Source organism: Anser brachyrhynchus, assembly GCF_964034855.1.
Source record: "Anser brachyrhynchus genome assembly, chromosome: 5".
NCBI classification, from domain to species: Eukaryota; Metazoa; Chordata; class Aves; order Anseriformes; family Anatidae; genus Anser; species Anser brachyrhynchus.
In genome coordinates, this window is record NC_137699.1 from 61,570,895 (window position 1) to 61,585,595 (window position 14,701).

The 14,701-nt window shown below is 41.7% G+C and overlaps 2 protein-coding genes across 3 annotated transcripts in view; one reads left to right on the forward strand and one right to left on the reverse strand.

Annotated features, from left to right (window-relative positions):
- Positions 1–1,844: 1,844 nt before the first annotated feature.
- Positions 1,845–11,231, reverse strand: AP5M1 (adaptor related protein complex 5 subunit mu 1). 2 transcript variants are annotated; one of them, XR_013951678.1, is made up of 8 exons: positions 11,025–11,231; positions 6,772–7,417; positions 5,146–5,373; positions 4,565–4,704; positions 3,758–3,843; positions 3,465–3,599; positions 3,120–3,216; positions 1,845–2,000 (listed from the first exon to the last, which is right to left on the reverse strand). XR_013951678.1 is itself a non-coding variant. In XM_080593406.1 (8 exons), exons 1-8 carry the CDS (start codon positions 11,090–11,092, stop codon positions 1,918–1,920), a joined length of 1,464 nt encoding a protein of 487 aa, XP_080449532.1. In that variant the 5' UTR covers positions 11,093–11,228; the 3' UTR covers positions 1,845–1,917. The 2 variants fall into 2 exon arrangements, 1 of the variants encoding a protein (XP_080449532.1); XM_080593406.1 differs by having other exon boundaries at positions 3,465–3,580; positions 11,025–11,228.
- Positions 11,232–11,258: 27 nt separating this feature from the next.
- The window catches only part of EXOC5 (exocyst complex component 5), a 28,683-nt gene continuing 25,240 nt past the window's right edge, over positions 11,259–14,701 (forward strand). The window contains exon 1 of the mRNA XM_080593405.1: positions 11,259–11,388. Within this exon, the coding sequence (XP_080449531.1) occupies positions 11,362–11,388 (27 nt within the window). The 5' untranslated portion in view covers positions 11,259–11,361. The remainder of the gene's footprint in view (positions 11,389–14,701) is intronic.

Below are 14,701 nucleotides of genomic sequence, written 5' to 3' on the forward strand. Positions count from 1 at the left end.
CCACGGCCAGTTCTTGAAAAACTCTTTGCGCAAAGCTATCTGTATAGATCTCATACAGTTCACACCTGTGATGAAATTATAAGCTCTTCAAGCGCTCTCACAGAAGAAACAGTGCTGTGTACCAAAAGCGAATTCTTATTTTTTCTCTTTGACACCAGATCCATGAGAATGGGCCCTTCACCGAAGACAAGTGCAGCCCCCAGGCCGGGGGAATGGCCTCGCCTGACCCTCTCTCTACCAGCATTGGTGTCTCGTGGTTGTCACACAAGACCATTCGATTATGGCATGTGACAATTAGAAACACGGACAAGAGGAAAAAGAAATGGAACACGACTTGTGGAGCCTCCTCCCCGCTCCTATTAATTGCAAGGCGATCCTCCTATTCTAATGCACAGAATTTTGACAGAGCATTTCTCGGGGAGTTCTCTTTGAACACCCGTGAAGAAGAAAAGCCATTCCTCCACGGTGCTGCAGTGCAGAACAGACAGCTCCCACCTTTCTTAGAGGTAGGCTGAAAGCGAACACCACACACTGAAATTCTGCATTGAACGGTGCAGAACATGATCCACACCCTTTCCAACAGAAAGACCTCTTTCACCACTGACATTGTGGTGTTGAGGCATGCAGACGGCTGTAATGAGTGGGGGCTGGATTCTGGGCCAATTCATTAACTCACCTTTTGTCTGCTAATCAGAACAGATGCATCACTTCTGTGAAACAAGTCATAACACAGCGCTCTCGTGTAAGTTTGCAGGTTTCAGCTGAATGTCATGGTTCACATTAATCCACCCTTTAGAACATTTAACCAACCAATTAGATTACTGTCTCAATCTAAGCATTTTTTAAATTATAGCCTAAAACTTTTTTCTGTACATAATCATTAATCTTATTTATCTCACAGCGTACAGTTAAACAAGAGGTATAGCAGGAGCAGCCGGCATGCTCGGTTATTAGACGGCATTCTTCTCTTCTTTTGTGCTGCTCTCCAGGTTCTCTCAGTTTTTCACCAGCCTTTCAGACTTTGCTCATTTCCTGATAACTCTCTTAAAGTCCATTTCCTGTGTTCCTGCAGATACCAATTTTCTTCTCAAAATTAGAGGTCTGCCTCCGTAAACTGAGTCCTTTTCTTTTATGCTTATTTTTCTAAGGTAAATGGCTCGGTGATGTTTTTTGGAACCTCCAGCAAGCTTAGCTGCTTTTGCCTCCTCAGAGTTAGTCCTGTGATTTGAAAAAACAGGTTCACACCTCTGGATCCTTCCTAATATTTATTAATTAGAGTTTACATGCATGTATGAAAGGGAACTCACCACTTTTGCTGACAGAGGCCATAAAGATTCCTGTACTGTCTCCCCTTTTAGAAGCACTGCTCATGTCATACCGCCTCTCTTAATAAGATTCTTGTTAATTATTGACTCATATATTCTGTACATACATGCACAAAATAATCTTGTGAAAAGAACAGAACTCTTGCTTTTGACTGTCCTGCTAATCAGGAAACTAATCAGATTCTTGTAACTTCAGGAAGGGAGTAAGACACTGAAAGCTTTCATGTCTTGGTAAGCTTTTTGTTTCACAAAACCAATGAAGTAACTGGGTGTCCTCCAGAAGACCTGCCCACACAGACCCGTTTTTATCATCTGTATCACTAGGTACTTATATTGCACCAGTTAATGTTAGAATGGAGAGTAAAAATGGCCAGGGAAAACGCAATTCAAATCGTCTTCTCTAGGCTGTTATCCAGGACTAAACAATCTAAAATAAACTTCTGTTTTTAAGAGAAGTGAATTCATTTGTTTTTAATCACAACAGACGTTTTTAAACAAACAGAAGAATGCTGGATCAAATTTATTTTCACTGTATCATGGTATTACTTTAATTTGCTATTTTGTTTAAACACAAAAATCATTCACAATTACATCAGTAATATAAACTTTTGTACATGATAGGTGCCGATGCTTCAGAATTCCAGATGTAATAATCAGATGAAATCAGTTCCCGGGCTAAAAAACAAACAGGAAAAAAAAAAAGACAAGAAAAGCATACATTACAGGGTACTTTACAATCAGACGTATCTTCATCCAAGAGACTGCTAATACATCCTTACTAGTTTACAGAAAAGATATAATGGCCTCTTTAAACTGCAAGACTCTTACTATTATTTGAAAATTATTTCTGATAATAATACATTTAAAGTCTCAGCTTCAATTACCTTTACCAATGTACCAGTCATAAGCTTAAAATTCAGAGGTTAAGTCAAAAGCAGGTGGATGTCTTGGATTTTGTTGAATGAATATAAATTGCATACTTGATATAAAACACAGAGTATGAAAATGATACTTTTTTGTGTTACAGTTTAGGACTGAATGTGACCCGTCACAAACTTAACAGTGTAGATCACAGTTTTCAAAAGGCATTTACAGACTATTTCTAACACGACCAACAGAAGTTACAGCAGATAGAAAGCAACAAATAAAAATGTTGCTATTAAACAGTAATGGTCAAATTTAATGACTGCCAGATGTAATGACTGTGTTCCCATTTAGTATATTTTTGATACAGACTTGGAAGAAGTGACATGTTAACTCCAGAACAGGCGGTGGTTTCTGCTCCACAGATTTAATGCAGAACCACATCCACCAACGGATGTTGGTGTGATGACACTGACAGACAGAAATAGTCTCAGCTTGCATGCAAGAGCTGAGTTCTGTGCCTGCGGACTGTACTTCCAGTCCACACATATCTTTAAATAAAAGTGTCCTAAACAAGAGGCCAGACTACAAAAAGGTGTTCTCTGTCCCCCCATTATTATAAAGTCCTGCCATTACGCAGAATGTTGTAAAACACCACAGGGTGAATGGGACAGAGCCTGAGAGGGATTGACTTGGTCATTTAGCAGTAAGAGCTTTCATCTAAAAGGGTGATGCCAGTCTCTACTCCAAGAAACCATGAAGCATTGCAAGAAAAAAAGTACAAAGCAGAAAACAAAATTTCTGGGATGTCCCAAGGAAACAAGGAAAAAGATTTGTGCAATTTTAACTACATAAATTTAATCGTTGATATCTGATTTATTTAACTGAAACTGCATACTGAAGTTATAATTGACATTTTTAGCAACTCACATGCAGTAATTTTGGGTTTTCCTGGTGCAAAGATCTGGACAGAATGCTGGTCTACGTAACATCCAGTAAGTGTGAAGTCTGGGATCCTAAAATACATCTACAGAAAGAAGAAATACACGGTAAGATGCATAGTATCATGGCTGCTGTGCAAATACTGGCAACCTGTGTTAGATGTTGTTGGTGTATAAGCAAACCCCAAAATGACAGGATGTCAAATCTTGCAAGCAAGACAACAGGAGACTCTACACTGAGTACACCTCATTAAAGTCAATGTATTTTCATAGCCAGTTTAAAATAATAAAAAATTGGCTATTAAGGCAGCATTTCACAGAAACTATGACTTACTTTTACATAAGCCGTGTTCCCTGTGCAAACATAGTCAGTTGGGTGCTCTTCACCCGCAGCACCAAAAGTCACAGTTCCAGTAAGAGAAACTTCTGAAGATTTAGGGAACTTCTGTCCTAAAGCCAGAAACAGCATCTATAAGAAATTATACAGCCGTGCTTACACTAGAGAAAACCAAGTTGGGGAGGAATCACAGAATTACAGAATTGTAGGGGATGGAAGGGACCTCAAGAGGTCATCGGGTCCAACCCCCCTGCCAAAGCAGGACGAGTGTACAGGGGTATTCTACTTACCAATGACCCAAACCAGTAGGCTCTTCTCTCGTGACAAATCCAGTTGGCCATAACTAACTTTGTACTCCAAATGAGCGATTGGGCCCCTACAGTATGAAAAAGGAGCAATAAAGCCACTGGAATGAATATCATTTGGTTATTTGTTAACAATAATTTTGTTAAAGAAAGCAACAAATGCTGAAAGACATTATTTATGTGCATACAGACAAATCATACATATCTAAGCACACTGCTAATTTACGGAAAGAAATTACAGAGCAGAAGGAAATCACTGTGGTTTCAACCTAGCAATCATGAGAGCTGTTGATATTTTACTGTCTTTAGTTCCCTGATAGCATTTTACTAACACTATGATCACCATCAGCAACTCTGTATCATTTCATCTATAAATTTTCATTATAATTATGTGACAGTGTAGTCACGGCAGTTGTCAGAGAGGCTTACATGAAAACTATCGTTTTAATTTTAAATAACTGTATTTTTGATAAGCTGATCTGTAGCTAGGATTAGCAGTCTTAAGGAACAGGTAACCCTGGTTTAGAAGTGATCTCAAGACTTAATCCACCTGAAGGATTGTGGCAGCATTTCACATGGAAAAAAAATAACACAGGGAAACAGGATACTCAGTGGAAGTATTGAGAATGTTACCAAATATTCCAGTCAGAAGTTACAAGAATTCCAAGGCTGTTTCCCAATATTTGCAAAGGTGGTGTCTTTGATGGGGCACAACATTGACTCCTGACAGGTTAATTTTTGGAAGATCGCAGAGAAAAGGAAGAAATGTATTTAGGATTCTTTTACTCTTACCTGTTGAAAAAAGGTATACGAGCTTCACAGTATTCGAAAGAATTCTTTATGCTTTCATGAAGCTTCAAATTAACTGCTAATTTTAACTGTGATCCCTCTTCAATGAGTTGATAGCATCCCAAAATTGGTGGAACAGGCACCTGGAGAAAACCACATTAATTCTCAAGATATGTCAACAATACCATAGTAAGAGCAGTTATATTCTGTTTTAATTTCTGAAGTACTTAAGAAAATAAACTTGTTAATTGCTGACTGGTTTTGTGCAGTATCCGCCAAACTCTTTGGGCTGCTTACAACACATGGATTTGTCATGTATGTACTTGACATCTCAGCCTGGATTCATTCTGTCTAATTCAGGCATCTAAGTTGCTCACAAATTAAAAGCAGTCAAAGGTACTGGCACCTTCTGAAAGTGACGCAGATGACTCAAGTCCTGAAGTGCCTTCCAAGCAGTTTACGATATAAAGAACATTTTACCTGCCTGTATTGGACTGAAAGTCATTTAGATGCATTCAACACCACACGTATTTTTAATTCCTGTCTGAGGGCTGGAAAACAACAAGGGTCAGGGATGTTATTACCTGGGAAGTGTAGTAACACAAGTTGAACGAATCTGAAGGAGGAATGAAAGGAAATTTGTAAGGTCCACTATACACAGAATCATCCAGTGGATCAACACTGCTGGACATGAGCATGGCAGGGTCAATGGAAGTCACGCAGTGATGGACCAGGATATCTTGGAGTGGAGAGCCATTAGTTGGGAGATTCAAAGTGAGGGTTACATTTGGCGCAGCTCCCTCTATATCACACTTGAAAAAAATGAAGACAAAAAGTTATTCCACAGTATTTCCCTCAAGTCAGAATTAGACGTTCAAAAATCAAATACAAATATTAAACCATCACACTAAATTTTTCATCTGGCTTCAGCAGCCTTAGCTAGATGTCTCTTAACTGACAAGTGCTCTTTAGCAGCAAAACAGTACATAAGCAAGCCAAGGACTTACTGCTATAGCTAAATCATTTTGAACGTTACATAAACAGACTTGGTGACAGTCTAATTAATTCAGTTACTTTTACAACATCCACTTAATGGACTGAAGCATGCTATTAATGGCCACTGTGGTCCCACGTCAGCTTTCTCACAGCAACCATGTGCAGTGCATCCATTGTCTCGTCCCTTCGCGTGCCAGCTCAGCAGCACATGATTATACCATGGCTTTCATTTATGTAAGACCATCCACTCTGCAAGATGACCTAGAAACTTGTCCCTCTGAGAGCAGGATGCTGTTCACCCACATAATCCCTACCAGCATGGCTGGTGGGAAATAAGCAAGTCTTCAGAAGTGCATTACTTAAGTTGGCTTCCTTTGGAGACGAGTATCCCACCTCTTACTAATAATTAAATTAGCATGATCCACTTTTTATTACGTCTTTCTCCTCTTAAAACAATGGCAGTTACAAACACAGTGTACTGTGATAACATACAAGGTATAATTTGGAACAAAGAATGTTAAATACATCAATTATAGATTATACAAAAATATTAATGTATTCTGTAATAACTGTTAATCTATTTAGTCAACATTCCCCAAATTTTAGTATTAAACAATAAAAGTCATTGTCATATATAAAAACATTCAAATTAATTGTACTACTGGTTTCTTTCCATGGATTCTATATCAACAGTTCTTAATGTGGGTTCAAAATTTTGTTGTAATTGAATAGAAGATTAAATTTTTGTATGGTAAGAAAATTAAGTAAAAATGCTCACGTAAAGACACTTGCAGACTAACTATTTCTGAATGAGTCTTCTAATTATTTATTAGATAGCTGGAAACAAACGTGGTGTTAGCACTACTATTTTTCAGTCTTAACATGCAAAAGCTGTACGAAATGACTTCTCCCTATTTCATTTAGAATACAAGAAATGGGAAAAATACCTGCAATTTAGCTACTGCTGGAGATTTAAGTCCCAAAAATAATTACTGAAAATGTATGAAGTGTGCAGAAAAAAAAACAGTAAAGACCAAAATAAAGAACACTGCTAACACACTAATCTAATATGCAATAGTTTGCTATGCTTTCAAATTTTATCGTATTAGAAATTCACTCACAAGATACCAGGGTAAAATGAAATGAGAATTCAGTTTCCTAGTGTGCTTACAAGAAAAGCACTTTGGTGAGACTGGCACAAAAAATACTCTCACCTTGCAATTCACCACTCCGTAAACTTGCCACATGTCCACAACATCTCTCTTGTCATACTGCATGCACTTGACCTTTTCAGTGATACAGACATTAACCTGAGGTTTGCCTTTATACGTGTTGGATCTCCACACCGGTTGCTTCTCATCTGTAGGAATAACCTGAATGTCATCAAAAGAGCTGTTTAAACTGCTTATGTTTGTGTTCAAGGGGGTGCCGAGCGGACAGGCCTGTATAAGCAAGTTTCGAAGCTGGCCTATTTTTGCACTCATCTCAGCTTCATTTTTCCGGCTCGGAGAAATGTAGTCCAGAATGCCAAACAGAAGAGCAAGTCCTTGTGAGAGCCCACTGATGGTAAGGAGGGGTGGCCGGGGCTCCAGGGTCTCTTCAACCAGCGGAAGACAGGCATAGATCAGACCACTCTTCTGGAAAGCCACCACAGGCCAGAGATCCCCTCCTTCGACGCGAACTGAACGTACCGAAGAATGATCAATTCGGGTACACGTATCCCGATGCTCCACAAAACTCTGGTCATCTGTGAGCCTAAGTTCAAAGAGCAAGGCTTTAAGAAAATCGCCGTCGGATGGGATAGCCACATGCGTCGATCCGTTGAAGGCCTCTGCACGTGTTTCAACGGTGGGGTAACGCCTGCAACATGGAAATAAGAGTGTCTTATCTCAACTTTTCCAACCAGAATATCATACCAACAGGATTCCGAAAAGCAGAAGCACACCATCCCTTTTCTGGCTGTCAGAGAACACAAAAACACCACAAAAATCTTTGGAGTATTGGTGTAGTCAAGGATGTGTTTCAAGTATCCGTGTAACTCCTGAAGGCCAAACTCCTAGAAGAAACCTTGTGCCAGCAGACACTGGCATTGTCCTGATAGAAAGAATGAGAGGATCACAAACTAAACCACAGTCATTATAACTATTTCTCATTTAATTAGGATTCATACTAGCAGGTGGATTTTCACGGGAAACTTTGAGCAAATGATTTTTCTTAAACGAAATGTGTATCTGTCTGTCTACTGTCTTGTTGCACAAAGGTATATAGGATGTTTAAGTGACACTAATGAACCCAAGCACGGCCTACCAGTGCAATGAAACTTCAACAACAAAATATTTCTACAAGGTGAGATCACATGGAAGACAAGCTTTTAGACACATAAGAAGATGGATGCTACATGTAATCAAATTCAACTACAAGAGCTTTTTCCCTACCTATGGTATGCTACTGCTCTAACTCTGCTACACCCTGTAAGACAGTATCACTGAAGTTACTTACGTCCAGGCTTTGCATTGCTGTTCTGAACTCGCACAATAGATCTGCAGCAGTTGCTTTAACTAATTAACAAGATTAACTACAAATCTTTACAATACTGTAAAGCCAAAAAGACTTCACCGTGAATAAGTCCAATAATTTCAGCAACAGTTGCATGGTTTTTGTAAGGGGGCAAACTGGATTCTACAGTGCAGGTGCAATATGCGTGACTTAAGAGCTGTTATGGCTGCTTCATCATTTTGTTTTTTTGACATTGGAGTATTTAAGATATAATCTTCATGTTTCAGAGACAAAGCTTTGTAGATTTTAAATTTGCTGTGTTGTATCAATGTGCATATTTCAATTCAAATTTTCTAGAGATAATGTTTGTGAAAAATCTTATTCTCTTCTGAAGCAGTATTTTTTTAAAGGAAAGAGGGATGAATTTCTTCATAAGCTAAACTAAATCTATCACGAAGAACTAAAGAGTTGTCTTTTAATAAATAGCAGAGAAAAGAAAAATGATTACTTCCACTAATGCATTGGTTTTCACCCTTTTTGGAACTACAGACTCCCCTGACTCTCCCTTAATTTAAGTTTGATAACAGGCTAGCTTTTCTTTATTCTTCTTTGTGAATTCCCATAGTAGTTATCTGTGGACCCTCAAAATTTCTATCACGGGTTACATGCAGAGAACTAGAAAAATCACTTCATGAATCACCTTGCAGTTGATCTGCTCTCAGGCCATATGCTTGTTTGTGCTCAGGGCCACACTTACAAATGAAAATGGGAGAAACAAATCCATGGACACGTGAACCTTTACTTATTCTCCTTGTTAAGCAATTTTTTTAAAGACATGTTGACAGGCTGTTTCTTAAATTGCCATGGAACTTGTAATCCCAGCAATGTAGTACTTTGTTTTATCTGTGACCTCCACACGTAACGTCCCCCTTCTGTTCCTGAACACTTGCATGGCTCTTATCCTATTGCCTACAAGTCCCACCTACATCATCTTTTCTTAACTGCGTAGCAGAGTCTTTTGCTGGAGGCAGCTATGCTTCCTCATGCTTATTTTCACTGACTGTGCTTTTTTGTTTGATTCTTAATCAGGCATCTAGGGCTTTTTTTTTTTTTCTTTTCTGTAAGGAAAAGGGAAGTGTAAGCAGAGAGAAGCCTGAGCTACAAAATTCGTAAACAGGATACTGATGACAGTAAAACGCCTCCCTACAGTCTCATGTCTATTTTGAACAGCAAGGAAACAGTGTGATTTTGCTGCTTGGAAATTTATGAGGACTTCCTGAGCAAGGTTGTTGATAAGCTGCTGTACGAATGTTGGTAAGAATCTCTTATTTTCAGCAGCTGTTTCCAAAGCAAAGGAAGAGGACATATTTCAGTCTAGTTTTGTCTGTCTTCTGTCCCAATCTGCCTGCTGCATTTGCTGAAGCCGTCCCCACATCACAGCAACCTTTTCCTCTTCCTACTGAACCTTCTCAGCTTTAGCTGAGTCATTAGATGATTAGTTAGCCCTTCTGATCTTGGTTTTTCAGTATTCCCCTCTAGAAAGTGATGAAAACTTGAAAAGATGAAAGTTTCCATGGATGAATGAGCTTTGGTGATTCAAGAGAGAGACCGTACTTGTTGCCTGAATTAAGTTATGATCAGCTCAAAAAACTGGAATGCTTTGATGTCCCAGATGTCTTCTCTAAGGTTAAAGATCAGGGCTCACGTATCTCCAGCTGAGTGCCTAAGTCCCGAAACCAACAGTTTCCATGTGATCCAGCATTCTTTATATTGTATACGCGCTTTGTTGAATTTAAGGTCAGTTAGGAGGATAAACTTGGGGTTTCCACAGCCCTATTATTTCCTCTGGGAACTTGAAAGATCTAAGTCTGGAAATCACTTGAAGTATCAAGTTGAGTTTGCCCTTTTCAAAGGAGCGCTATTCCTTGTCTCTGCCGCTCACTGTGTGACAAGTTACTTCACATATCCCTGCCACCCGCCCCCCCCGTCCTCCTCCATGGTGATTACACTCGCAGACTTTTGGGACAAGGCTTTCTCTTTCTCTGTGTTTGTAGAGGGGAGGCCTCATCTCTAGTCCCGTAGGTAATACAAGGACTACAATACTAATCCTAAAACAATCAGAGGAATGCCCAATGTGGAGAGCTGTCTGCACCCGAAAATGGAAGATACTGCACTTGCTCTTTTTTTTCTTTTTCCTTCTAGGTTCTCTCTTCAGCTTTTCTGAATTCAGGTGAGGACTGTAAGTCACATCTTTATCCAGGTCCCAGCATTTCTTCTTTCCCTAGCCCCCAGTTGTTTTTCTTCTCTTTCTTTGGTACCGAGTCCTCTGGAATCACAGCGTGCAAGGAAAGGGGCACAACATTTCCCAGACTGACAAAACCAACTCTCCTCGCCCAAAGTCTTACTTAAAACTGTGTAAGAGTTCTGAATAGTAACAAAAAAAGAAGTCCTGCTTTGGTTCACTAACTTAAAAACCTCTTTGTATGCAAAGATTAAAATCAACTTGAAAGTTAAATTTCTGCCTGAAAATGCTGTATTCTCAGTACAATTACTGAGCAAGATTAAGAGTTTATAAACAAAATGCGTGCTCTGTGCCCTGCCTGTTCCTCTGACAGTATTTCTTTACGGCTACTTTGGCTTTTTCGTCAATATTCATATCAAGGCAGAGAGCAGCTTGGCAAAATCTTTCAAAAATTTTAAGATTTAGAAGAGAAAGCAACACAGGAAGAGGAACGGAGTCAAGAAAGCCCCGTGCGAAATACAGAAGTTGTTAAAAATAACAAGATAACCCCCCAGCGATAAAAGCAGAGCGCTGGGGCTCCGCAAGGCAACGGGGGGGCTGCAGGGGGTGCCCGGAGCAGCCTCAGCCCCGCTACAAGAGCGGCATCCCCCCGCCGCCAGCTTCCCTTTCCCCTTCCAACCCCACACCGAGCACAACCCCGGCGGCAGCGGCCCCGCAGAGGGGTTTTACCTGGAGAAGAGCACCGCGCCGCCGGCCCGGGGGTCGTGCCTCAGCACCCAGAGCGCCCGCAGCGCCATGGCGCCGGGCAAAGCAGGGGGGGGGACGGCTGCGGGCAACGAGGGGCGGCCGGGGCCGGGCAGGAGATGGCGGCCGGGGCCGGGGAGGAGCCGGGAGCTGCGTGCGGCGGTGGCCGCCCGGCGCAGGCCCGTTTCCGGCGGGTGGAGGCGGTGCCGAGGCGGCTGCTGCCGGTGGCGGCGGTGCCGGGGCTCCGGGACACAATGGGAGGCGGCCGTGGGGCGGCGGAGGGCCGCTGAGGAACCCCCCCCCCGCCCCAGCCCTGCGCGCCATGGCCGCCGCGGCCGAGCTCTTCGAGGTGGGTGCGGGGGGAGCCGCGGCCGGCTGCGGGTGGGGAGGGCCCGGGGAGGGAAACGGGGCCTCCCGCCCTGATGGAGGGCGGGGGTGTGCACCGAAAATGTGAGGAAATGGGGAGGGTGAGGGGGTTTGGGTGATGGGCGGCGGGGGCGTTGTCCCTCCTCGCCCCCCAGGTGAGGGCTTGCAGCGCCCCTGATGCGCGGCCCCCTTCTCCTGGGGGTCCTGGGTCTGTGAGGGCCTGGCTGGCTGGTAAAGTAACCCATCTCCTCCTGAACACGCACATCTGGTTGACCCTGGCACCGTAGTGTCCAAGTGCAATTTGTGCCTTTGAGAATAAGGAAATACCTCTGCCCTGCCTTGAGCTGCTGTGGAACTGAGGTGCAAGGAGCCAATTTGCTCGCCCAAGGCCACAAGCAGGAAATCTAACAACGCGCCGGCAACTTCTCTTCTGGCCTGGACCGTGGCATTTCAGGATGGGATCTGTGGTTAACAGGCGGTGTTTGTCCCCATTGCTAGTGCTGGGGGTGAGGTATCGGTACCAGATGTCCTGTGTTTGCTTGTTGAGTCACTCAAGAGCCTGGTGTTCATTTGGTGTGTTAACACCAGGACTCGCTTTCCCCAGCCTTCAGGAGAGGCCTCACGTCTCGCTGTAGGGTCCTCTATATGCGGCTTACATAAACGCATTGTGCTCGCTTGTGTTTATGAATCACTATTCTGACACACGAGTGTTATGACTCATGTCTTATTGCTTGCCTGGTTTAAAAAAAAAATAAGAATAATATAGTATGGTCTAAGCAGGTAGATGCCAGGCTTTATACCTTCTCTACACCTCCTTAACACTCTTCTCTAGGAGTCTGTTCATTTCTCAAGATGACGACTGTGGTTCTGTTCTTTGTGGGATGGTGAATATGAGATGACTTGTATGTGGAAAGAAAGCTGTCTGTTTTGGCAGTGCTGGATCTCGCAACAACGTGTTTCATTTTGCAATAGCAATAAAGGTGGAATTGCAAAGTAGGCGAGAGCTTTGCCTAGAGATAAGGCTTGAAATGTTGTTTTTCGATATGGAAACCCAGATTTCTTTCTCTCCTGCTTTCGCTTCTCTTTCACTACAAAGGCAGGAGAGGTTATATGGATGTTAACTAAATTAATATTGCCTGGTATTAGTTTGAGGTGACTGCCATCAAGGTTAGAACATGAAGATACTATGGGAGTAATCCTGAGCCAAATACTGAGGGTGGTATTTGGCTTCAATGTTTACATAAAAGCATGTTTGAAAGTAACTTTCAGCATAGATATATAGAATTATGTAGAAGGATCTGTGCTGAAAATGGACATGACAGGGACTCATTCTCCTATGTATAATTCAACATGTAATTTAAAAATAATTATCGCTAAACTGGATTTTAACATGGCTAGGTCCAGTTTAGTTTCATTTATACAGACCAGATCAAACCAGGTTATCATCCTCTTCAGGCCTATCTCTTATTAAATCAGTAGTATTGGCTGAATGGATTGGATCACGTTAATTCATCTGGAGCTAGAGCGAAGTTCAAAGCTGTGAAGAAATTGACTGTTGAGGCTCATCAGATAACAGGCAAAGAACTTGCAAATGACATTTGTAAAAACTGATTTTCAGCAGTTTCTGCAGAACTGGAGAGGAAAATTAAAATAGGAATTAGGCTGTCAGATAGCTATAGGTGACCATATTATCAAGATAACATTAAAAAGTCTATATTAGAGGTATTTTAAACAAAACTAAAACTTTGGATTTGCAGTGGGAACATTTGAAATCATGGAACCATGTTTTAAAATGATCATCCCAGGCTTCATTTATTCTTTATAAATCAGAGAGATTATTTTTAGTTTACCCTTTGTGAAAATTCAGAAGAAAGAGCTCATTTCTTACTCTGCTGGTCAGCATGCTGCACACCATAACATCCCCTACGGTTACCATTTGAGTAATACAGAACAGGGTTTATTTATATGACAAAGGAGACCTGACTTAAAGCTTCTTTCAGTCTATGTAAGTGTTCTTGAGAAACAGACGCGTTCCAGAGTAATGCCCTTTTAAAATACTATGGCTGCATATAGTAGTGATTCTGCCATCATTTAGGTTTGACTAAACTAATTAACACCCTCTGTTGCTGTGTCAAATTGTTAAAACACAATGCAGGTTTGCAGTGCGGATGCTGCAGAAGGAGGGAGGCAGGAGGAGCGTTGCAGGAGAGCAGGGCACACAAAAGGACAGCGGAGGGGACACGGGTGCTGCAACTTAGGTTTGGTCGTGTGGCTGGGCAGCACGGTTTGGTTAGGAGTTGACCGAGTTGTTTGTTGCTGGCATTTGGGACGTAGGGGAGGGAGCTGCAGACACTCTGCGTTCACGTATATTCAAGGGAGATTTAGAGGAGAACAGAGGCGTAATGGATAGGGTGATGTTGGCACAGTTATTATTTCTTGAGGTTCTAGGGTGTGTATATCAAACTTCCTTAGGAGACAAAGCTTTGGTACTCTGGCTTGCAGAAAAGCCCTGTAAATACTGTCTGACCAAAAAAAACATCACTATAAGCACTATCACTAGATATATTTATGATATATATAGAGAGAGTGTGTATGTATATGCATCCATAGATGTATGCACACAGCATCACTAAACAGTGCACCCTCTATATAAGGGTCTTCCACAGAGTTGTGCTTGACACTGGTGTCCTTGTAAGTGGAGCGGGACTCCAGCAGGATTACGGGATCTTCAGAGGAAAAGTTGTGGTTGTGATTTTCATATAAAGGAAAAGTGCTGAGAAGAGCCGTAAGGTAATTATGAAGCTGGAGGACTCCCCTGAAGGGAGTGTTACTGTATTGAATGGCTCGTTTCGCCTGTAATTAAAGTTGCAAAAACATTCCCAGACATTGAGATGTAAAGGTGACTTAAGGAGAGAGTTTATACTTAGTCTGAAAACATTGCGTTAAAACTTTTGATGAAAAGGACTCAGGTAAAGGAAACAAGGTTGTGCATCAGGAAGAACTGGGGCTAAGAGCTGAGTGACTTGTACCAAGTACAAGTCAGCCTAACTGGCTGAGCGAAACAGTTACTCTGGTCAGTCTTTGAAAGAGGAGTTACCGGGTGATCTGCTGAAGTTTCTGCCCTGGCTAGCAGGATTCTGCAAGTTGCAAAATATATTTTTAAAGCTTTTATATTTCTGTTTAATATCTGGGCTTGACTGGATGGGGCGTAATGTGTTTTAGGAGAACGCTAAAGTGGCTTTATTAATGTGAGCAATGACTGGCAATATTTGCTTTCCAACCCTTGCTTTTAGTTA

Excerpts from the sequence above, each read along its gene's own strand:
- AP5M1 (XM_080593406.1), bottom strand. The coding sequence starts at position 11,092 with ATGGCGCTGCGGGCGCTCTGGGTGCTGAGGCACGACCCCCGGGCCGGC. Across the intron at positions 7,418-11,024 it reads GGCGCGGTGCTCTTCTCCAG|GCGTTACCCCACCGTTGAAA; the intron begins GTAAAACCCCTC and ends TCCATGTTGCAG. Across the intron at positions 2,001-3,119 it reads AAAACCCAAAATTACTGCAT|CCCGGGAACTGATTTCATCT; the intron begins GTGAGTTGCTAA and ends TTTGTTTTTTAG.